The sequence below is a fragment of the Prunus mume genome, linkage group LG4 (genome assembly GCF_029339155.1).
Source record: "Prunus mume cultivar Tortuosa linkage group LG4, ASM2933915v1, whole genome shotgun sequence".
NCBI lineage: Eukaryota > Viridiplantae > Streptophyta > Magnoliopsida > Rosales > Rosaceae > Prunus > Prunus mume.
In genome coordinates, this window is record NC_142701.1 from 7938777 (window position 1) to 7962305 (window position 23529).

The 23529-nt window shown below is 38.9% G+C and overlaps 2 protein-coding genes, 1 long non-coding RNA gene and 1 pseudogene across 3 annotated transcripts; 1 reads left to right on the forward strand and 3 right to left on the reverse strand.

Annotated features, from left to right (window-relative positions):
* Positions 1–2545: 2545 nt before the first annotated feature.
* On the reverse strand, positions 2546–6868 carry LOC148917829 (zinc finger BED domain-containing protein RICESLEEPER 2-like; annotated as a pseudogene).
* A 7149-nt stretch (positions 6869–14017) lies between these two features.
* On the forward strand, positions 14018–19219 carry LOC148917830 (uncharacterized). Its single transcript, XR_016126326.1, has 2 exons — positions 14018–14335; positions 18963–19219. It is a non-coding gene; the product is annotated as an uncharacterized LOC148917830 (long non-coding RNA).
* Positions 14765–18000, reverse strand: LOC103328245 (uncharacterized). The gene has a single exon (XM_008230645.3). It carries the CDS (start codon positions 17831–17833, stop codon positions 14765–14767), a length of 3069 nt encoding a protein of 1022 aa, XP_008228867.2. The 5' UTR covers positions 17834–18000.
* Positions 19220–20341: 1122 nt separating the features above from the next.
* Positions 20342–22210, reverse strand: LOC103328282 (uncharacterized). The gene has a single exon (XM_008230675.3). The coding sequence runs from the start codon at positions 22208–22210 to the stop codon at positions 20342–20344; it is 1869 nt and encodes a 622-aa protein (XP_008228897.2).
* Positions 22211–23529: the final 1319 nt, after the last annotated feature.

Sequence of the window (23529 nt, forward strand, 5' to 3'; positions counted from 1 at the left end):
TTCTACACCCAAGTTCGAATTATTTACAAGTTTGCCACTGAACTAATTTTGGTCACCAAAACTTCGTTACAACTCCGATTCAAGCCTACCATATGTCTACAGACTCGTCTCAATACGACCTACGTAACCATACCACTCGTTGTCCCAAAATACTTCTGGATAAGAAAGTGACCAAATTACCCTTACCCTAAGGGTAAATTCGTAATTTCAATTAAATTATTTAAATGGGTAATTAAATTTGGAATCGGGGTGTTACAAAAGATATAAACGGTAAGAGCCTTGAATGACAGTAAATACAAAATATTTGGAGAGGAAGTCAACTATTGTGATTAAGAAGAATCCGTTATAGATTCTTCTTCCTTGATGAGTGCCTGTGGTTTAACACCCCCCGTAAACTGAGCAGCTTTGGACGAACAAGTTTGGAACATAAGAGATGGCGTGGCTTGTGAAGTGGTTTAGTGAGAAGATCCGCAGGTTGATCAACAGAGGGGATGAAGCAGACTTGATGACTCCCAAGGGCCATATTCTTGCGAACAAAGTGGTAATCAAGTTCAATGTGGTGAGTACGCGCATGGAATACTGGGTTTGCCGCCATATAAGTTGTGCTGAGATTGTCACAATGCATGAGAACTAGAAAAGGCGTCGAACGCCCAGTTCATGTAACAGAGAACAGAGCCAAGAAGATTTGGCGCAGGCATAAGCAAGAGCACAAGATGCTCGATTCCACCTGGAGCACTGGCATGCTTTTGGAGCACCAGGAAATAAGATTTGAGCCCAAGTAGATGAAGTTTGGGCACCCAGCCCAATTGGCATATGAGTAAATGATGAGACGAGTGGAAAGATCTTGGGGTGTAAAATGGAGGCCAAAGTCAATGGTGCCCTTAACATAGCGGAGAATCCTCTTGACGGCAACTATGTAAGGAGAGCGAGGAGAGCTAATAAACTGGGCCACAGTGTTGACTGCAAAGGAAATATCTGGGCGGGTAAGGGTGAGGTACGAGGACTCCTACAAGTTCATGGTATTCTGTGAGAGAAGCGAGCAAGTCACCAGCACTGGCAGTTAGAACAGACTTGGCTGCAAAAGGAGTGGAAGAGGGCTTGGCATGTAGGAGATTATTCTTGTGTAACAAATCATGAACATACTTGAGTTGATTGAGATAAAGAGCACCATTATGAGAAACAAGCTGTAAACCCAAGAAGTAAGTAAGAGGACTAAGGTCCTTGATGTCAAATTGGTGCTCAAAAGAGACATAAACTTCTTGAAAAACCAATGGATAAGAGGAAGGTGCTACTACGATTAAACCATGCATGTGGAGCCTACTTGAGGGCATAAAGAGACTTGTGAAGTTTACAGACATGAGTGGGATGAGCAAGGTTCACAAAACCAGGGGGTTGGACCATATATACGTTTTCTTGAAGGAACCCATGAAGGAAGGCATTCTTGACATTGAGTTGTCGTAAGGACCACCAGCGAGAAACAGCAAGACTGAGAACGATTGTGGCTAGTTTGACAACAGGGCTGAAGGTCTCAAAGTAGTCAATGTCAGGGCGTTGATGAAATCTCTTAGCTACTAGGCGTGCCTTCTAGCGTTCAATAGTGCCATTAGAGTGACGCTTGATACGGAAGACCTATTTGCAACCGACTGGAGTATGTGTGGGAGATGGAGGAACAAGAGACCAAGTTTGATTTCGTAGCAAGGCATTGATTTCTTTAGACATTGCCGTGCATTATGTTGGTTGTTTGGAAGCCTAAGAAAAACAAGTGGGTTCAACATCATCAATGACAGTTAAAAGAGCACGAGGGACTGAGTATCGAACTGTGTCGTCGATGCGGTTTTTATTTTAGGCTAAGAGATGCGATCACGCAGACGTGTGCGCATGGGATGAGCAAGCTCTGGTGGTGTTGGTTCGATAGGTGGTGGAGGAGTTGGGTCCGTAGAGGCCAGGGGAGCAAGGACTAGCGTAGGTTCCATAGATGGTGTGCGCGGTCAGAGGTCGATACTGTGCTTTGGGGTGGAGACTACGGCTTGTGGAAAGATGGAGGTGCTGAAAGCTTGTGGAAAGGTAGAGGTGCCAGAAGCTTGTGGAAAGGTAGAGGTGCGGAAGCTTGTGGAAGGATGGAGGTGCCAAAAGCTGGTGGAATGATGGAGGTGCCAGATGCTTGTGGAAGAATGGAGATGCCGGATGTAAGGATGGCAACTGGCCATTAGGGGAAGGGTATGGCAATACCATCCTCGTCCCTGCTCCCCACCCCGCCCCGCCCCAATCCCCTTTAGGCTTTTCAGGAATCCCGTCCCGTCCCCATCAGGGAAGGGCCTCTCATACCCGTCCCAATCCCCGGTTTTTAATAAGATATTTCTTGTTAAAATGATTTTCTAAAGCACAGTCACATTATTGTGAAATTTTAAAAACAGCCACCACAAGATATTTCTTGTTATAATAATTACTCAACAAGGCAAATGAGGACACAAAACTTGAAATAATTTCTCAATCCAAATCTTTAGAAACTTTTTCAGTAAGCATAATAAATCCATCTAGTCATAAATTAGAAAACCAATCCTAAAGAAATATTAACAATATTCTGTTATCAAAAAGATGTTCTCTGTTTCAATGGTAGACTCCTACAAAATAATAATAATAATAATAATAATAATAATAATAATAAGATAGAGACATTACAATTATTTAAAAGAAAATGAGAAACTGGCCAATATAAGAAAAATCCATTTAAAAAATTAAAGAGAGCTATTAAATATAAGAATGTTACCTCTTCCTCATTATTATCAACTTCTTCATCTTGAACGGTGACTCTTCTAGCTTCGTTCTCATTAGAGCTTGAAGCTAATAGTATAAATATATATATATATATATATTAGAAAACAATAATAAAATGTTTTACTTAGTATGAAAAATATAACCACAAAAATATTTCAATACCTCTTATCTCACTCCATAATCAATCGTGAGCGCACATCAATGCCTCTACTGTTTTTTAATGAAGCCGGCTACGATGAGGGCTTATAATCCTTCCACTAGTACTAAAGCAAGACTCAGAAGCAACTGTGGATACAGGAATAGCCAAAATATCTCTAGCAATATCATGCAAAGTAGGATATTTGATCCCATTTGATTTCCACCAACATAATATATCAAAATCATCATCATTATTCTTAGGTAAAAGAGACTCTTCTAGATAATGATCCAACTCAAATTTAACATGTCCATGGGTAGTGGAGTGGGAAACAAACACATCCAATTGCTTTACCAAATCAAGTTTAGGCATAGATGGTCTAGATGAAGAAATAGGAATCAAAGATTCAGATTGCACATGTTGACTTTGTTGAGATCTTGACTGATACTCCTTGACCAAGTCATAGAGAATATCTTTATATTTCTTAATCTCTTGAGCTGTATTGTTTGAATATATTAGAGGGCATAAAAATTCAATTTTTTTCATCTTGAAGCTTGGATCCAAAATACTTGCAACTCCCATCAAACCATGCACTGTATCCCAATATTTCTCAAACTTTGTTTGCATATGTAATGTCATTGCTTGTACCTCTTCTTGTTCAGAACTAAGCCAATCATAAATTGCTAATCTAATAGCACAAATATTCTTAAAGTAAAGATTGGCAGTAGGATTCTTGGTCTCTGAAAAAAGGACAGTCACATCATAAAACATGGCCAACTTATCAACAAGCTTCTTTGTCTTTGCCCAATCACTTTCACTAGGCACTTCTTTGTACAATGGCTCACGGTGCTTCAAACAAGGAAAAACATCTTTGTATATCATTACAGTCTTAAACATGGAATATGTAGAGTTCCATCTAGTCTTACAATCAAGTTCTAACACTTTAGAGGTTGGAACTCTCAACTGCCTGGCCGCTTCAAGAAATTTCTCCTCTCTTTTTTGGGTTCCTAGCCAAAATGCAACACTGTACCTAATTTTCTCAATACTCTTTTAAATCACCTCTAAGCCATCTCTCACTACCAAATTCAAAATATGAGTACAACACCGCATGTGGAATAAACGTCCATCTAACATAAGTGAACTCGAGCAAATCTTATCTAACACTATCGTAATCATGGAATCATTTGTAAAACAATTATCTACAGTTAAGGTAGACAACTTACGGTCAATATTCCATTCGAACATGCATTCCAATAAAGCATCAGCAAGTACCTCCGCCTTGTGTGGACATGGAACATATATAAACCTATAATAAAACCCAAATAAGTCCAAATCTAATTATTAAAAAAAAAAATAAGATTAATAATTCAAATAAGAAAAGTGTTGGTACCGTAACTGACCGAGCAACTAGCTAGGCTAGATCATCCACGTGCCATGCATTGAGAGGTCGTCACCTTAGCCAAAAAAGCATTACCACAAGTCACAACTCTAAGCAAAGCAAGAAGAGGAGTCCCACATCAGAAAAGTACAAGAGATGGAGACTCCCCTTCACCTATAAAAGAAGACTACTCTTCCCTGAGAAAGGGACTCTCTCTTCTGGGTCCCAGGACTGGGCTGAGCTTCTCACTTGTTATCTTTATATTTGGATCCAGCCTCATGTACAAATGTAAACATAGATTATTATAATGAGAATATACTTCTCCGTGGATGTAGCCCATTCATTAAGGGTGAACCACGTATATCTCGTCTTCTTTATATTTAACGATTGCCCAAATCTTTACACACATGCTGGGAGCATAGCACAAGGAGAAGGCAATCCTTTCGAGTCAGCCTTACCGAGGCCTCCCGCTCCTTCAATTTACAGCACAGCCCGGCTCAAGCGGACCCAGCTCGGCCGTGTTAGCCTTTCAGAAATTACGAAACAAAGAAGTCCCGACTAAATGTGCCGAACGGCGAGTCCGCTGCAAATCCACCCGATCCCTGCTATTCCAAATCCACCCAAGCTCCAACCCGAGCTTTCAACAAAAAACTCTTACCAAACCCAACCTTGCTGAAGCTGGAATCTGCAACAAAACCCTCTCGAAACCTTGCCGATCAGCAAGTTTGTTGAAGGTAGGCGGTACAACCCGATTCTCCTCCTTCAAATCGCCTTGTTCACCTCCATGTCCTTGCCGAAGACAGATTTTCACCAGCTCACTTTTGCCTACACAGGGGGTCTCACAGAACTATCTTACCGAAGCTAGGATGTGCGAAACTAAGGATTTGCTTGCGCCGCAAGCTTCTTCAAGGGACTTGCGAACGACAGGATTTGTAAAACAACAAAGGAACTCACGACCCTTCTACAAAAAACCTTAGCACCTTATCCCATTTTCGGAACCTTACTGAAGCCCAGCCCCGAAACTATGCCACACTCCAAATGGCCCAGCCCATGTCAAAACGAAAGGCTAGGTCCCAGCTCTAGCAGCCTGCCTCAAGTCCTTGCCGAAATCCCAATGGCCCAACTCTAAACCTTGTGCTCACTAAAGACCCTTGCTGAAAGCCTACCATGTTACGCCAGGCCTCATCTTATGCCAAAATAACTAGCCTTTTTGCCGAAGGTACTCAACCAAGCCCAAACCCGAGGGACTCAACCCATTGCCAAACGGCAAGGGTCATGTCGTTTATCTGGAAGGCCCACATACAAGTCTTAGCTCACTGAAGGTCTAGCTTTTAACATTTTTAAAAAAAATGCTATTATTATTATTATTTCTTAAAATTAAAAAAAAAAATGCACATATGCATTTCTTCCCTTCAGCACCCTCGTGCCTTCGGCATCCCTTTGCCTCTGCACCCCTGTGCTTAAGCACATTCTCTTGCAACATGCAAGTTTTATACCTTCGGCACCCCCCTGCGTAGCCATATCGCCTTGCAACATGCAAGCTTTAGGCTACCTTCGGCATCCCCTTTGCCTTCGGCACCTTCTTACCTAGCCACATCGCCCTGTGACATGCAAGATTTGTTGCAACTTCTCTCCCTCCAATGTCTTTCTTACCCGGGGACTTGGGGGACTATGGGTAGTGCATTATACAGCTTGGAAGACGAACTGTGGTGTTGCTCGGCTAGTGCACTTAAAATTACAAGTCCCTAATCAAGAAGTACCTTCTTACTCGCAAACTTGGGGGACTACTGTTGGTACCGTAACTGACCAAGCAACTAGCTAGGCTAGATCATCCACGTGCCGTGCCTTGAGAGGTCATCACCTTAGCCAAATAAGTATTACCACAAGTCACAACTTTAAGCAAAGCAAGAAGATGAGTCCCATATCGGAAAACTACAAGAGATGAAGACTCTCTCTCACCTATAAAAGAAGACTATTCTTCCCTGACAAAAGGGACTCTCTTCTAGGTCCCATGACTGGGCTGAGCTTTTCACTTGTTATCTTTATATTTGGGTCCAGCCCTATGTACAAATGTAAACATAGATTATTATAATGAGAACATACTTCTCCGTGGACGTAGCACATTCATTAAGGGTAAACCACATATATCTCTTCTTCTTTATATTTATTGATTGCCCAAATCTTCACACACATGCTGAAGACCCACGTCTTCACATATCATCCACTGTTCCACCTCTATCTAAGATGGCCTCCCAAAAAGAGCATCAACAAAAAGTATAATACATTTATCTTATTAGTTGGCTTTGTAAATTACATGCATCATGAATGAAATGTGATGTAATAGTCATGAATCCTCTCTTTTGATTATTTGATGTCCACATATCCGTTGTAATGGCAATTCTACTTTTGTTGGTGTCCAACAACTTCATTGTTTTCTCCCTCTCAACTTCAAAAACCTTAAATATGTCCTTGATTGTGTTTCGAGAGCACACCTTAAATAATGGTTGCAAAGCATTGGAATACATCTTGAATCCAATATGATCAACCATGGATAATGGATACTCATGAAGAATAATCATATTTGCAAGTGCCTTCCTAGCATGGTCGTGGTCAAAATTATAAGTGCCAAGTTTGACAGTCCCATCACTCAACTTTGTAGGATTCAACATTGATTGATCTATGGTTCTTTGTCTTTTATAAAGACAAGACTTTACATGATCAAGTAAATGTCTAGCCCCATTCTTGTTACTTGCGCCTAAGATATTCTTACAATGAATGCACACAGCTTTTATTTGACCTCGAATTTCTTTCTTTTCAAAATGTTCCTAAGCAGGAGATCTACCTTTCCTTTTATTCACAGCAGCTTAAGTTGAAATTGTGGCTTCCGTGTTGTTATTTTCAGTTATTGCAAGATTGCTATCATTTTCATTTGGTGTAGGGTTGTTATCCTCTTCAATTTGGGTTTCAGGAACTTGAGTCTCTTCATTGTCGTCACCCATCTAGGAAAAAAAAATTTATAAAGATTGATACATCAATTGGAAGGTACAATATTAAACAATAAGAAAAGAATTAGTCACGACAAAATATATATATATATATATATATATATATATATTCCCAGCAAGGTTACCTCTTAGCATGGTATTGAAGGGCACTCCATACAATGGTTTTGCATGGTTTCCATAGATCGAAAAGGTACATATTTTATTGAACTAATTATTGTTAGATTTTCTTTTGTTATGTCATATTGAAAATATATATATATATATATATATATATATATATGAACATGTTGGTGCCTTTTATCAAAACAAGGCATGCATATCAGGCAAAGAACAACTTTTATCGAATCAAAACATGCATATGCCGTGCAGTCGAAACAACAAAGTAAAACAATATTAAATTATCAAATTAAAACAGCTTTTGTGGTGTTAATTGCTTTAGAGACAACAAAGTAAACAATATAAAATTATTAAAAGAGAGAGAACCTTGCTGGCAGCGAACTTGATTTGCAGTCGAAACTTGAATTGCAGTCACTTGCTCAAAGAATTTGAGAAGATAGCAGCTCGTGTAGTATGAAGGAATAAGGAGCGACAGACAGACATCGACTCTCTAGGGCAACCTTGTTTATTATATTATATTGTTTGGTTAGAAGAGCCATCACGGTGAGAGAAAAATGGTTGAGACTGAGTGGCCATGAGAGCCGTGGAGTGGCTAGTGTGAACAAGATTGGTGTAAGGAGTCTGAGCTTCATATGAGAGTAATCGAGCACGCAGGTAAGAAAAATCAGGAAGAGGAGGAAAATTTAAAAGAGCTGTTACTAGCATTTTGTAATCAGGGACCCAAACCATGAAGAACGCCAGTGAGAGACCTTATTGGAGACGGGCTCATTGATGGCAGGAAGAGAGTCCGCAATAGATTTGGCTTGACAAAGGTATTGGTCCATAGTTTGTGTTCTTTTTTGCAAGTCCATGAGTTGAAAACGGAGGATTGATTCGCTATCCACCGAAGTCTGAGAGAAGTGGTGTTGTAAGCAATCTCAAATTGCTTTTGAGGAGTCACAACCATTGGTGAGAGACAAGGCTGATTGATAGAGTCTGGTAAGATGTAACGATAATGAGTTGGTCTGGTTGAAACCATGTTTCATAGGCAGGATTAGGTTGAGGAGGATTAGGTGTTTGGTTAGGAGAGGATGCGGGTAGGGGCTGAAAAGGAGAAGGTTGAGGAGATGAGCCATCAACATATTTCCCCAAGTCGTGGCCAATGAGAAAAGGAATGAGTCAAACGAGTGGTAAGTGGAAAAATCAGAGGAGATAGGGGTGGTGGTTAAGGGCGTTGAAGAGATAGGTAGTGAAATAGATGAGATTATAATAATAATGGTGGATAGGAACGGGTTTCTCATACTATGAGACATTGGTTCGGGGGTTCCAATAATACAATCGCCCAATGTTACCGTCGAACACTCCAGTCCACGGTGGTGGAAGTATAGAATTCGAAACATAGAGTGGTGGAAGAGACTATGGCAGCGGCGCCGGTGGGGAATCATGCCATCCCATGTTCGGAACAGCTCTGATACCAATTTATAGGAACCAACAAGAAGAAAGGAAAATAAAGGCATAAAGGAGAAATAAAAATAGTGTTGTAAAATGGATGGAATATGCAAGAATATTAAGCTACATGTAAAGTAAATGAGACACAATATTTCACGAGGTTCGGCCATGCCTACGTCCTCAAAGAGCAACAGAAGTAACTTTTCCACTATGTAAAATAAGAGGGCTACAACTTTAGTGTTTACAATATATGTGGCTCACTAATTTTTCTCTCTTGGAGAATTTCTCTTTGCTATCTTTTTCCTCTCCTCTCACTCTTCATTTCTTTCCTTCTCTTCCTTTCTGCCTGACTCTCTTTCTTCTCCCAGTTGGGGTGTGTATGCAAAGGTAGAATAATGCCTTCTTTGTAGGCTAAGGAAATTATACCCGTGAGTGTGCAAGTGATAAGCCTTCAAGATGTAGATGACTAGGAATCCAACATGTGGGCTCCACCCACTATCTTTACAACACTCCCTCTTGGAGACCACAAGTAACTAACGAGTCGTTTCACTAAAATTTCGTGAGGAGAAAACCCAGTGAGATAAAGAGTTGATGGAGGGAAGAAGAGTACATCAATTAGTGTAGCATACTTTTGCATGCTTCCCCTGATGAATACCTCCCCCTGAAATCTTCATGACTAACTTTCGGGAGGGAAAATCTTTTGGAGTGAGTGGAGGATGTAGCCATAAAAAAATTACTTAGTTGAGTAAGTAAATATACTTCCATTAAGTGATCTCTATGTAAATCATAGAAATTTCCAAAGTCTGCATATCCAACAAAATCTAGGCTATTTGTGAGTTCACTTGAAAAGAATATGCCTGTATATGTTGTTATGTAGAGATAGCATCAAATACTCTCATCATCCCAAAGTGTTGGTGATGGAGCTGAGCTTTATCTAGAAAATACAATGTTCGGTCCAGTATACTTCCGGGAAATTATTTAAGTGCCCAATGGATAATCCACATAAAAATGCTTCAATATCTTCTAAGTATAAGCAAGAATCTCGTTGGCATAATACTCGATCTTCAGGCCAAGACAAATATTTCTTGAACTCTTCAGGAGTTTTAACCAAGTATTAACTCCTCTGGAGTTTTGATCAATTATCAACTCTTTAGGAGTTGAAATGTGTTGCAACCATATTATAATTAATGTATTCACTAAGGCAATTTATACATATTAGTATTTAGTACAAAATTTGTGCTTCAGGTGCATGTCCTTTAGAGACTTGCTTCATGCAATTTCAATCCTTCGGGGATTTTATTTAAGGAATTACACTTTTGGGGTTTGTTCCTTCACATTCATTCTCATCTGTAATGGAATTGCCTCTTTCCATTTTTTGGCCAATGATATTGTTGACATTTAATAATAGAACGTGGTTCCAATCAACACAGCCCATTGATGATTTGAGTAGCTACTCCAAAATCAAAAATTATCATTCATCAATCTGTGATCGCACTATTCTCATGTGCATGCGATGTGCATGCGTTAATTATAGAATTTCTTTGCTTTTGGGTACCCAAGCCACTCAAATGGGCTTTTATTGTCTTTTTCCAGACAGACATCTCTTATAGGATGAATTATGTTAGAATCTGGATCATAACCTCCAAATGGAGCGTTATTTTACAGTGGGGCGTGGATAATCTCCATTTAGGGAGTTGGAACATTTAGAACTCATATATCTGTCTTGCTGCAGGCATGCCATAGATTAAAACACGCATGTCAATGAATTGTCCTTCTAGGACATTAAACCATATAATTTGCTACGCATTAGGCGTCCACTGTATTAATATTGACATGTTAAAGGATTGTCCTTCTGGGACTTCAATCCATATCATTTGCTACACAACATGCGTGCATCATATTGATCACTGCTATGCACATGTTCTGTTCTTATGGGACTTTAATCTATGCAATGTATTATTAATGTATCCAACTTGCAATCTGTGAAATTTGCATTAATAGTTCATGAATATCTATTAGAATGATACAAGTCATTCTTCTGGAATGGTCATAATACAAGTCATTCTTTTAGAACGATCTATATTGCAAGTCATTCTTCTGGAATGGTCCTTTGCATGGCGTTCTTCTGGAACGGTCTTATCTCCCCATTTGGTTACCTTTAAGGATGTTGTACAAATATCAAAATAAGAGTACAAGCATGAAATAACACAAGTATTGCTTACATCTTTAGGTGGAGAAACTTTGCTTAAATATCATTCAAGCTCGTATCGCCTCAGCAAATATAATGTAACGCTTGATGATCCAGTTATATCCTGCAAGAACAAAAATCACAATTCTTTTGTCTCTATAAAAAAAAAATAATTATAAAAAAAAAAAAAAAAACCCTTAGTGTTAGGATCACTACATGGATTCGTTCTTCGGATGTTCGTTCTAAAGAAATAAAATCTCTTATGAATAGAGAGTTATAAAAAGAAATAAAAGATACAGAGGATTGTGATATTGATTGCAAGGTAGGTAAGAAATCAGGGAAGGAAGTAGTAGTGAGGTAACAGACAACAAACTCTCGTTTCTCCTAGCCTAGAAGAACTTCAGGAGATCAGAGCATGTGGTCATCCTTACAGTTCCTTGATCTAGCTGAAACGTGATCATGGATAGTCTCGCTTCCTGAATGGATGATCAGAGATAGTCTCGCTTCTCAAGCACATCGAGCGCTCACTTATAGGGAAAACAAGTGGATATTGCATCATTAGATATGGAGAAAACTAGAGAAAACTGGATGTATTCTACAAAGAAAATTTCATTAGTAACATATTTGTACATAAATTAGAGAAACAGTTTGATATGTTGAATCTTAAATTAACTACAGAAAATTGTGAGGTGCTCGAGATGCTTTGAAAAAGTAACTTCATGAAATCCGCAAAGCAAGATCGGCTTTGACTAAAATAATCCTTGAAACGTGAAGTAAATGAGGCACAATATTTAACGAGGTTCAGCCATGCCTACGTCCTCAGAGAGTAGTAGCAGTAACTTTTCCACTATGTAAAATAATAGGGCTACAACTTTAGTGTTTACAATATATGTGGCTCACTAATTTTATCTCTTGGAGAATTTCTCTCTGCTATCTTTTTCCTCTCCTCTCATTCTCCCTTTCTTTCCTTCTCTTCTTCCTTCTCTTTTTTCTACCTGACTCTCTTTCTTCTCCCACTTGGGGTGTGTATGCAAAGGCAGAATAATGTCTTATTTATAGACTAAGGAAATGATGCCTGTGAGTGTGCAAGTGATAAGCCTCCAAAATGTAGCTAACTAGGAATCCAACATGTGGGCTCCACCCACTATCTTTACAACAAATAGACAATTCTTCATTCATGCCCCAAAATGGCCAAAGGCCTTAGACTAAATACAATGAGATTGTGAACTCAGCAACGGTATTGCCTACAGATACAGAAAGGGAATCTATGGGCTCTTATCAATAAGCCCACTAATGAAGAGTCCTAACAGATGGGGATTCCAACGATTGCTAGTTGCCTGGACGAAAGAGCAATGGATCAAAGAGAGAGAAAGAGAGAGATGAGAAGGATGATGCAGATTGTTGTAGTGCGCCTAGGGTTACAATTGAAACACAGTAAAATGTTTTTTTTTTTAATAGAGGTGGTAATAGGATTGGGATTTTCCCTCATTGGGCTTGGCCATTCCCAAAAAATCTTATGCGAACTAATCAACCCAATAGAATTATATAATATAATTAAATATGAGCCTACGGGTCGGGCTTTGATGGGCGGGCCGGATTGGGCCTTTGTGGGCTCAAACAAGCTAGGCCTATGGACCGAGCTAGGCTTTAAGCAGGCTGGGCGGCCTATGGCCCATAACAGATGAGCCGAACTTTTTCTTTATAGGCCAGACAGGCCTTCATTGGCCCCTGAGCCTATAGGCCAAATGATGACCCCTAGACAATATCATATCCAAACCAAAGATAGTAAAATTACTTTTTCTGGACCAGATGGGACATCTCTTTTGGCATACCCATTCCCAAAAAATATTCAAGCTATTCAAAAGTTGGACAAACAAGAAAAAAGGGAAGAAAAAAAAAAGAGTAAATTTATTTATGTTAGATATATACTATTTTATACTCTCAGGACTTGTTGTTTTACTTTTATGATAATAGACCAAATATCACCCTTTGGGTCCCCTACGAATTTTTTTTCAATGATCCAAACTATCTATTTTTTAAGTCTACATTCATATATACAGGGAGCTATTTTTTGCAAGGACGATCTCTGAATGAATATATGAAAAATAGATGGTTTGGATCGTTCAATTTTTTTTGAATGGGATCTTTGAATGTAGACTTAAAAATAGATGATACGCAAAGACTGGTACACACTATATCTGCTTAATAGGGAGAATGACTAGTCTCAAGTTATTGCATGTAGAGACACTAAGATAAGTGTGTATAGGTGCTTGTAATGGCAAGTATGCTGAACGCTATCAAACCACGAGTTCTAGGATGGACATCTTACTCACATGTCAAACTAGAACTCATAAGTTGCAATAGTGTTAACTAGTCCTCAAACTTGAGACATCATAGTTGTGTTGTGGATATGTTGTTTATCTTTGACATTTGTCTATCTTTATGATTTTCTATAGTTATTTGTTCTACTCAAAAACGGAATAACTGACTGTTGACATAAGGCATAGATATGTAATTACATAATATATATATATATTCCTTTTATTGAGGGATCTTTTAAATAATTTTATTTGAGGGACATCCTTTAGGGTCCCTTATGAAATTTTTTTCAACGATCCAAACTATCTATTTTTTGAAGTCTACATTCATAGTTCATCTTTGCAAAAAATTAGACAAATCGGAAACAGTTTCGATATTCAATTGTGTCCTTCAAAATCAATGAACACAGTGTTTCAAGAAAGTACTAAAATTTCAATAATTCACTTGAGTGGTCAAATACTATCAAATTCAAGTGATTTTTTTTTTATAGAAATGATATTTGAATGAGTATCTATAAAATAAAAAATTGGAATTAGTGAAGTCCAATGCATAATGTGCCTTAGAAGGGTGTCTTTTAAAGCCAGCAAAAAAAAGGGATTTGTGGTTACCGGCTAATGAGTGGAGGAAGGAAGAAGAGAAATTTTTTACTTCTATATAACTTGGTACTGAAATTTTAATTTTTTAATCCTCTCCTACTACTTGACTGCATCCATACGCTTCGTTAATTATCTTGCCAGTATCATCCTGCTGATCATCTGCTGAACTTTGAACTATAAGATCTGATAATGTTTCTTCCTGTAATGTACAATCATTCATAGCTTCATCGCATTCTTTTCCATTATACCACTCATCTTACCAGAATATGAATATGAAGCTTTGTGGTTTGGCTGAGCAGACAAAAGTCCTCTTACCAGAATATGAAGCTTTGTGGTGTGGCTGAGCAGAGCAGCGGCTTCTGGTGAGACATTAGACAGACCAAGCCATAAGAGGTAATTCCTAAATCCCTAAATAAAAATATTTTAGTATCAATTTCAAAATTTGATTTCAATTAATCAAATGACTAGTAGAAAATTGATCTTAGATTGATCTAATGCTTGACCTATGGGAACTTTGAGATCATGTGTGTCAACAATGGCTCTGGATTCTGATACCATTTGAAAACCTTGGAGAGGAAGAGAGAAAGGGGAAAGACAATGAAAGGCAATGAGGAAATTTTATTGCTAAAGTTGTCTGGTTCTTGCAAAACAGAGCCAAAGTGAGTACATGAACTGAAAAACACTAACTGCATCCCTAGAAACTAATTAATACAATACAACTGAAAGCTGCATACACCAAGAAAAAAATAAATCAAATCACCTACTTTACCATGTGACTCTTCTTCCTTATTCTATAGTCATGAACCTGATGTTTCTTCTAACTCAAATCTGTATCACGGAAATTAGAGGCAAAGTGGACACCAAAATTATGGTTAGCACAGAAGCACAATTAATAGAAAACCTTGCAGGAGTCCCAGATGACTGTGGACCTGCAGCAAATGCATTCGACAATGGTGACTCAGGTGAAAGAGCCACACTCATTGGTGGGTCGGATATTGGTGCATTCGACAATGGTGCGACGCCCATGGTTGGTGTGTTTGACAATGGTGCGCTGCCCATGTTTTGTGCGTTTGGCCATGGTGCACTGGCCTGGTTTGGTGCGTTTGTCAATGGTGTGCTGCCCATGTTTGGTGCATTTGGCAATGGTGCTCTGCCCATGTTTGGTGCATTTGGCAATGGTGCGCTGCTCAGGTTTGGTGCGGATGCAATGCTGCTAGATGGAGCCTGGACTGGTGCAGCAGCTCGTGACTTAACTGGGTTTGAGGAAGTTGATGGAGAAGGTGATGAAGTCGGTGCAATTAAGCCTGAAGGCAGTATTAGATTGCTAATTTGCACCACTGATATGGTATTAGTTTTATCAGCAACATCTTGAACAACCACTGCTTGGTCAGAACCAGCAGCTGAAACAATTGAGATTGTGTCACCATTTGTAATGTTCACGAAGCCTTGTTGGCCACTTGGTTTGTCAGTAACTTGGAGCAGTGTGTTTATTCGAGTGGGCTGCGAAACAGGCAAGTTATGGAACTTTTGGACAGTATAATAGTCCATGATAACATGGAGGCTTAAGATCTTTTTCTTAATCTCCATTGGTTTGTCTACTATTGAGGTCATGGCGCCATTGTTGACCACGAAGAGTGTCATGGTTTTGTGTTCATTGATCTGGTTAGCAACTTGGGTTTGAGTCAGGTAGTTGTTGAAGAGGTTGAAATCTGAGTTGCTGCTTAGAATTTTGGTGATGTCAAAAGCAGCAGATGAAGAAGGAGCTGATGAAGAAGGTACTGAAGGAGAGGACTCTGATGGAGAAGGTGATGAAGAAGGTGAAGTTGAGTCTGAAGGAACAATTAGGTTGTTAATTTGCACTACTGATATTTTCAAATTCTCAGTAAATATATCTTTGACTATTTCTACTTTGTCAGAACCAGCAGCGGAAACAATCGAGACCGCATCCCCACTTGTGGCATTCAACAAACCTTGAAACCCATTTGATTGAAAAGAAGCTTGGAGCAGTGTGGTCAATTGGGTGGTCTTCAAAGTAGGAAAGTTGTGGAAACTTTGAGAGGTATAGTAATCCGTAATAACATGGAGGCTTAGTACCCTTTTCTGAATCTCAGTTGATTTTCCTACTAAGGAAGACATGGCGGCATTGTTGACAACAAGGACCGTGACAGTTGTACGTGCATTGATCTGGTCACAAACTTGGGTGTCGGTCAGGTAGGTATTGAATTGGCTGAATTCTGGATAATCGTTTAGAATTTTTGTGATGTTGAAAGTTGACGAAGAAGGTGATGGAGAAGGTGATAAAGAGGGTGATGAAGGTGGTGAAGTTAAGCCTGAAGGCACTATTACCTTGTTAATTTGCACCACTGATATAGTAAAAAGCTCATCAGCAACAACATCTCGAATGACTAGTGCTTGGTCAGAACCAGCACCTGAAACAATCGAGATAGTGTCCCCGTTTGTGATGTTCACAAAGCCTTGTTGGCCACTTGGTTTGTCAGCAGCTTCGAGCAGTGTGATTATTCGAGTGGGCTTCGAAACAGGCAAGTTGTGGAACTTTTGGACGTTATAGTAGTCCAGGACAACCTGGAGGCTCAACACCTTTCTAATCACGTCCATTGGTTGTCCTACTAAAGAGGACATGGCTTCGTTGTTGGCCACGAGGATCGTGAGGGTTCTACGTTCATTGATCTGGTTAGAAACTTGAGTTCGTGTCAGGTAGTCGTTGAATATGCTGAATTCTGGGTACTTGTTTAAAATTTGGGTGATATTGAAAGCAGATGATGAAGAAGACGGGGATGGAGAAGGTGATGGAGAAGGTGTTGAAGGTGATGAAGTTGAGTCTGAAGGAACAATTAGATTGCTAATTTGCACCACTGATATTTTTGAATCCTCAGTAAATATATCTTTAACTACCTCTACTTTGTCAGAACCAACAGCTGAAAGAATCGAGACCGTGTCCCCATGTGTGGCATTCAACAAACCTTGAAAGCCAATTGATTGGAAAGAAGATTGGAGCAGTGTGGTCAGTTGGGTAGTCTGCGAACTAGGCAGGTTGTGGAAACTTTGGGAGGTATAGTAATCCATAACAACGTGGAGGCTTAGCACCTTTTTCTTAATCTCGGTTGATTTTCCTACTAAAGAAGACATAGCGGTGTTGTTGACCACAAGGACCGTGACAGTTGAGCGTGCATTGATCTGATCACAAACTTGGGTTTCAGTTAGGTAGGTATTGAATTGGTTGAATTCTGGATAGTTGTTTAAAAATTTTGTGATGTTGAAGGTTGATGAAGAAGGTGATGAAGCTACTGTTGGAGAAGGTGATGACGCTACTGTCAGAGATGGTGATGATGGAGAAGATGATCTTGGTGAAGTACTTAAGGTTGAAGGTAGAATTACATTGCTAACTTCCACAATTGATGTCTTATAAATGTCGTCAGGAGAAATATCTCGAACTACCTCTACTTTCTCTGAACCAGCAGCGGAAACAATTGAGACGGTGGCCCCATTTGTGACGTTCAGGTAGCGGTGTTGGTCAGGAGATTCAAACAGTGTGGTCAGTTGGGCAGGCTGTGAAGTAGGCAAGCTTTTGAACTTATTGAGGGTATAGTAGTCCAGAAATACGTGGATGCGCATCACCTTGTTGATCACGTCTATTGATTTTCCTACTAAAGATGACATGGACGCATTTTTTACCACGAGGACCGTCATAATTCTGTGTTCATTGATCTGGTTAGAAACTTTGGTTCTGGTGAGGTAGTCATTGAAGATGCTGAAATCAGGATACTTGTTTAGAACTTCAGTGATGTTGTAAGCAGTCGATGAAGAAAAGAAAACGAAAAAGAAAGAGAGCAAGAAATAAGTAATGGGCGCGTTGAGCCTGGTAAGATGCATCTTGATTTCACAGAGAAGCAAAAGATCAGGCAAGGAATGAGAGAGGTGTCTGTGTCGGAGTGGATTCAAAAGGCATCTATTTATATGTGTTTGAGGAAGAGCAAGTCTTCATCCTGCCAGATTTGCAGGAGCATGTTTTCATTGGTTGAAAATGATGCAGAAAGATGGATGGGAAAATTGATTTCTAAGTTTGTAGGAAGAGTCAGTCCCAGTTGACAATGTTTTCGCACTTCCTCCCACTTAATGTCTTAAAATAGATTTTAGATGTTGAAGTTGATTTCTAAGTTTGTCACAAGATTCAGTCCTAGTATTGGTATTCGTACTTAATGCCTAAAAATAGATGTTATCTCAGAAACAAGACCATTGTTTTGGAGGACATCAGCGGCTTACATGTTATCACAGATTGATGTGTCATTTTTTTTGTTCGTTTTATGTAAGTTACCTCAATTTCTGTTTGAAGATAGATTGATCAAAATACATATGTATTTTTAAGAACATGTGAAAAGAAAAAAAAAAAGTAAGACATATTTGTTAATTAAGTTGTTATTGCAGAGTCAATTCCAAGTATCTGAACTACTCATTGTAAAAATAATTTTTTTTATTTTTTTATTTTTTACATAGTAGACTGATAGAGTTTTTAATCTGAAATTGCATTAAGAAATTAACTAAATACTAGAAATTTTCCTTTATTTACCTGCCAATTTGTTTTCTGGTAAACCAATGAATTGGTAAATAAAGGATCAAAACGGAAGTGATGCTCATGATTTTTTGTTCAGCATAATGTGGCACATGAAACAAGTTAGGCAAGATTTCTGATTCTTAGAAATTAGAATACATAACATATCTAAAATTCTGCCTGGTACTATGCTGAATTCGTTATATGGCCATACATGCGTGTATATTTATACAAATATATACAGGAATATACGTACTTTCAAGGATTACCACAATACATTCATGACTGCAGTACCATTAATTTTGAGACAACTTGCTGGTTTCAGATTGAAATCCCTTTCTAATTAAGACTCTGTGTGTATTTAGTTTGCTTTGACCTGTGACATTCACTTGAATTCAACTCTTGTATCATCCATTCTTCCTGAAGATCTGAACTTGTGTAAATTCCATGCAGGAAGGGCACCACCAGTAGTAGGGACATCAAGCCTGTGGTCACCTCTGCAAAAATGGCCAACACAAAACCTTTGATGCCTGCAGAAACTGCACCGCAAAACCCTCCAAAGAGGGCGGCTAGATTTTCCAATGGAAATGCCTTCTTAGGTGCCTTCTCTTACCCGAGCATCTCTCAAATTCCTATTTCTCCCATGCCACTCATTTCTATACAATAAGATAAGTTTCTTAATCTAAGTAACAGCCTCTCAAGTTTACCTCTCCCCATTTGTTTTTCCCTTCCCCTCTTTCTCCACTTCTTCCTCCTCCCACTAAAATATAAGATCAGATTCTCCAGTTCTAAATTGGTAACCATGATCAAAGGAAGAAACTATGAACATATGAGCTATGTACAATATTTGGAAAGAAGGTTGGGGAGAAAGGTATTTATAAGAAAAAACTTGGTCGATAAAATCAATGGTGGATCAAGGCTTGATTAACTACAGACAAATTGTTCACTGGTTTCACGTGAAGTTACAAAAAACACAAATGTAAGACTTAAAAAAATTGAAAGCTAACCGAAACGGCTTCTGGCACAGTTTTTCAAATTTCTTGTCATTTCACGTGATCGAATATTCCAAAGAATATTTTTTTTTCCCCAAATAAACGTAGCTAGAAAAAGATAATTCCAATGAGATAAAAGTTGAGTGATAAAACGATGAGGATATTAAAAGCTGTTGAACTAAAGGAAAATCCTTCCCTAATTGTAATTGAATATAGCAAGAAGATGCATGTATTAATTGCAAAAATAATTGAACAGTATACGAGTGTCAATTTCTAGAAATTTCGCTTCATCGAATTTTGTAAAACGAAATGCTCGTTTGTGATGGTACATATGGTGAGGCATGTGACATGCATACATTTCAACAGAGGCCTTCTCTCTCTCTCTCTCTCTCTCTCTCTCTCTCTTTTCTTTTTCTTTTTCTTTTTGTGGTTTTTCTTCGTTCGATCTTGAAATTTTTATTATGTCATGTTTTCTTGCAGAATCATTATGAGTAAGGAAAGGACGGGAAGGTCCCCCAAAAGATTGAAATGCTGATGATTAAATTTCTTCCAAATGCAAAACTCAACTTGGCTACAAATGCAAAAAGCATCTCGCTTACACCATTTTTATTTTTTTTATCAATAGGGGAGGAAAGACTGGAGCTCGTGACATGACATCTTCCACATTGAAGTTGCTCTCTTTTCTTTTCTTTTTTCTTTGGTTTGAGGTGTATTTTTGTCTTGCTTGTTTTGGTAAACTCTGTGAACTCAAAGTTGTGACCTGAATTTATAATAGTGGAGATGCATACAAAAATGATGGAGCCTGGCTTTATAATATGCAAACCTGATTTTTCTTATGACTCAAATCAGGATCATGGAAGCCAGAGAAAAAGCCGACACCAAAATTGTAGTTACAATAGAAGCACATTCAATAGAAGAGACTGCAGAAGCATGCGGAGCTAGGGCAGCTCCAATTGGTCCGCTGGCAATTGAGGTAATTGGTGCATTGGATACTGGTGCGGCTGCAATGCTGCTAGATGAAGTGTCTCCTACCTTTGGTGCGGCTGCAATGCTGCTAGTTGGAGCCTTGACTGGCGCTGCAGATCGCAACTTACCTGGGTTTGAAGAAGGTGATGGGGTTGGTGCAGTTAAGCTTGAAGGCAATATTAGATTACTAATTTGCACTACTGATATGTAAGAACTTTCATCAGCAGCAATATCTCGAACTACAACTGCTTGGTCTGAACCAGCGGCTGAAACAATCGAGATGGTGTCCCCATTTGTGACGTTCACAAAGCCTTGTTGGGCACTTGGCTGGTCAGTAACTTGAAGCAATGTGTTTATTCGAGTGGGCTGCGAAACCGGCAAGTTGTGGAACTTTTGGACGGTATAGTAGTCCATGATAACGTGGAGACTCAAAACCTTTTTCTTAATCTCCATTGGTTTGTCTACTAAAGAGGTCATGGCACCGTTGTTGACAACAAAGATTGTCATGGTTTTACGTTCATTGATCTGGTTAGCTACTTGGGTTTGAGTAAGGTAGGTGCTGAAGAGGTTGAAATCAGGGCTTCCGGTTAGAGCTTTGGTGATGTCAAAGGGAGATGATGAAGAAGGAGTGGATGAAGGAGGCGATGAAGTGGATGCAGAAGGAGGGGATGCAGAAGGAGATGAAGGCGGTGAAGTTGGTGAGTCTGAAGGAACAATTAGATTGCTAATTTCCACCACTGATATTTTGAAATCATCAGTGTAAATATCTTTAACTAGCTGTGCTTTTTCAGAACCGGAAGTGGAAACAAGCGAGACAGTGTCTCCATTTGTGACGTTCAACAAGCCTTGAAAGCCTACTGATTGGAAAGAAGCTTCGAGCATTGTGTTCAGTTGGGTTGTTTGCGAATTTGGCAAGCTCCTGAATTTGTTGAGGGTATAGTAGCCTGTAATAACATGGAGGCTTAGCACCTTCTTCTTAATGTCGGCTGATTTTCCTACTAAAGAGGACATGGCGGCATTGTTAACTGCAAGGACCGTGACGGAGGAGCCTGCATTGATTTGGTCACAAACTTGGGTGTCGGTGAGGTAGGTATTGAATGTGGTGAAATCTGGATAGTCGAATAGAATTTTGGTGATGTTGAAAGTGGATGAAGAAGGCACTGATGAGGGTGAAGAAGGCACTGAAGATGGTGGAGAAGGTGATGGTGATGATGGTGAAGTAGTTAATAAGCTTGAAGGCATAATTACATTGCTAACTTCCACAATTGATGTCTTATAAATGTCGTCAGGATAAATATCTCGAAGGACACCTACTTTCTCAGAACCAGCACCCGAAACAATTGAGAGGGTGCCAACATTTGTGATGTTCAAGTAGCGTTGTTGGTCAGGAGATTCAAGCAATGTGGTCACTTGGGAAGGCTGCGAAGATGGCAAGCTCTTCAACTTATTGAGGGTATAGAAGTCCAAAAATACGTGGATGCGCATCACTTTGTTGATGAGGTCCATTGATTTTCCTACTACTGAGGACATGGCGGCATTGTTGACCGCGAGAATCGTCACGACTGGGTACTCATTGATCTGCCTGGAAACTTGGGTTCGGGTCAGGTAGTCGTTGAAGATGCTGAACTCCGGGTACTTGTTTAGAACTTCAGTGATGTTAAAAGCAGACGATGAAGAAAAGAAGACGAAAAAGAAAGAGAGGAAGATATAAGTAATGGGTGTGTTGAGCCTGATAAAATACATCTTGATATCAATTGATATCTATATATGTCTTGATTAAAAGGTAGTGACAAACAAACAAAGAACGAGAGAGAGGTGCCTGCGTCCCAATGGATTGAAGAGGCATCTATTTATATATGTTTGAGCAAAAGAGTAAGTCTTCGTGCCGCCAAATATGCAGGAACTTTTTTTATTGTTTGGTTGAAAATGGTGGAAGAGATGGATGGTGGAGTTGATTTCCTACAGGTTTGTAGAAAGATCAGTCAGTCCCAGTTGACAATGTATTCACTTTTTTGCCTAAAAATAGATGTCAATTACTCAAACGACGACACTAGACTAAAGAGACCAAATTTTTAGAGGACATCAGCTATTATTCGATGAACCCACATCTATTCATCTCAATTTCACACAGCTGATAATTTTTATTTTGTTAATTCCACATCATTCCCAACTCATCGATTTTACAATAGTAAAATTCCACATCTATTCAATTCAAGAGTAATCAAAATTTTTTCTTCTTCTTCAGAATATATAATTAAATGGCTCGTTTGATGATCATTTCATTTTCAGTGTTTTAAGTTTTTATGTGCACTTTTTCTATTTGGGACCTCTCGACTTGGACACGACCGCTTGACTCGTGTTCCATTGCAGACCCAATACGAACCTCAAGACCTATACAAACTTCATCTTAACTCCAAATAATTCACTAAAAAAATATTACGAATTCTTTATAACATCCACTGAAAATGAAAAACTAAAATAAGTCATCAAATACCTGATTTGAGTCAAAAGAAAAATCAGGTTTGCATATTATAAAGCCAGGCCGCATCATTTTTGTATGCATCTCTCTACTGTTATAAATTCAGGTCGCAACTTTTGAGGTCACAGGCTTCACCAAATCGCGCAAGAATAAAATACACTTCAAATCCGAAAAAAATAAATAAGAGAGCAACTTACATGAAACGGATAACCTTTTCCAATGTTTGCAAGTTCTTGAAATTAAAACACAAAAAAAATGGCATAGCTTTATCGAAGCCAAGAAAACCAAATTTTTCAACCAAATTTTTTTTTTTTATCAGTGTTAAATTTATTGGAAATAACAAGTTTACGGTCAACCAAGTCATTACAATGCCTTCTTTTTTATTTTATGGTAAACGACAATGTTTAATTTTTATTTTATTAATTAATAAGGACAATGGGATGGCTAATAACTTATAGTAAGCTATGCCAGTAGTCATATATGATTTTAATATATCATACAGGTCCATATCAGAACATTTTTTGGGGCACGAAGAATAGCGTGTGGATTAATTTTTGGGCCACGCAGAAGACAAGGCGATTCT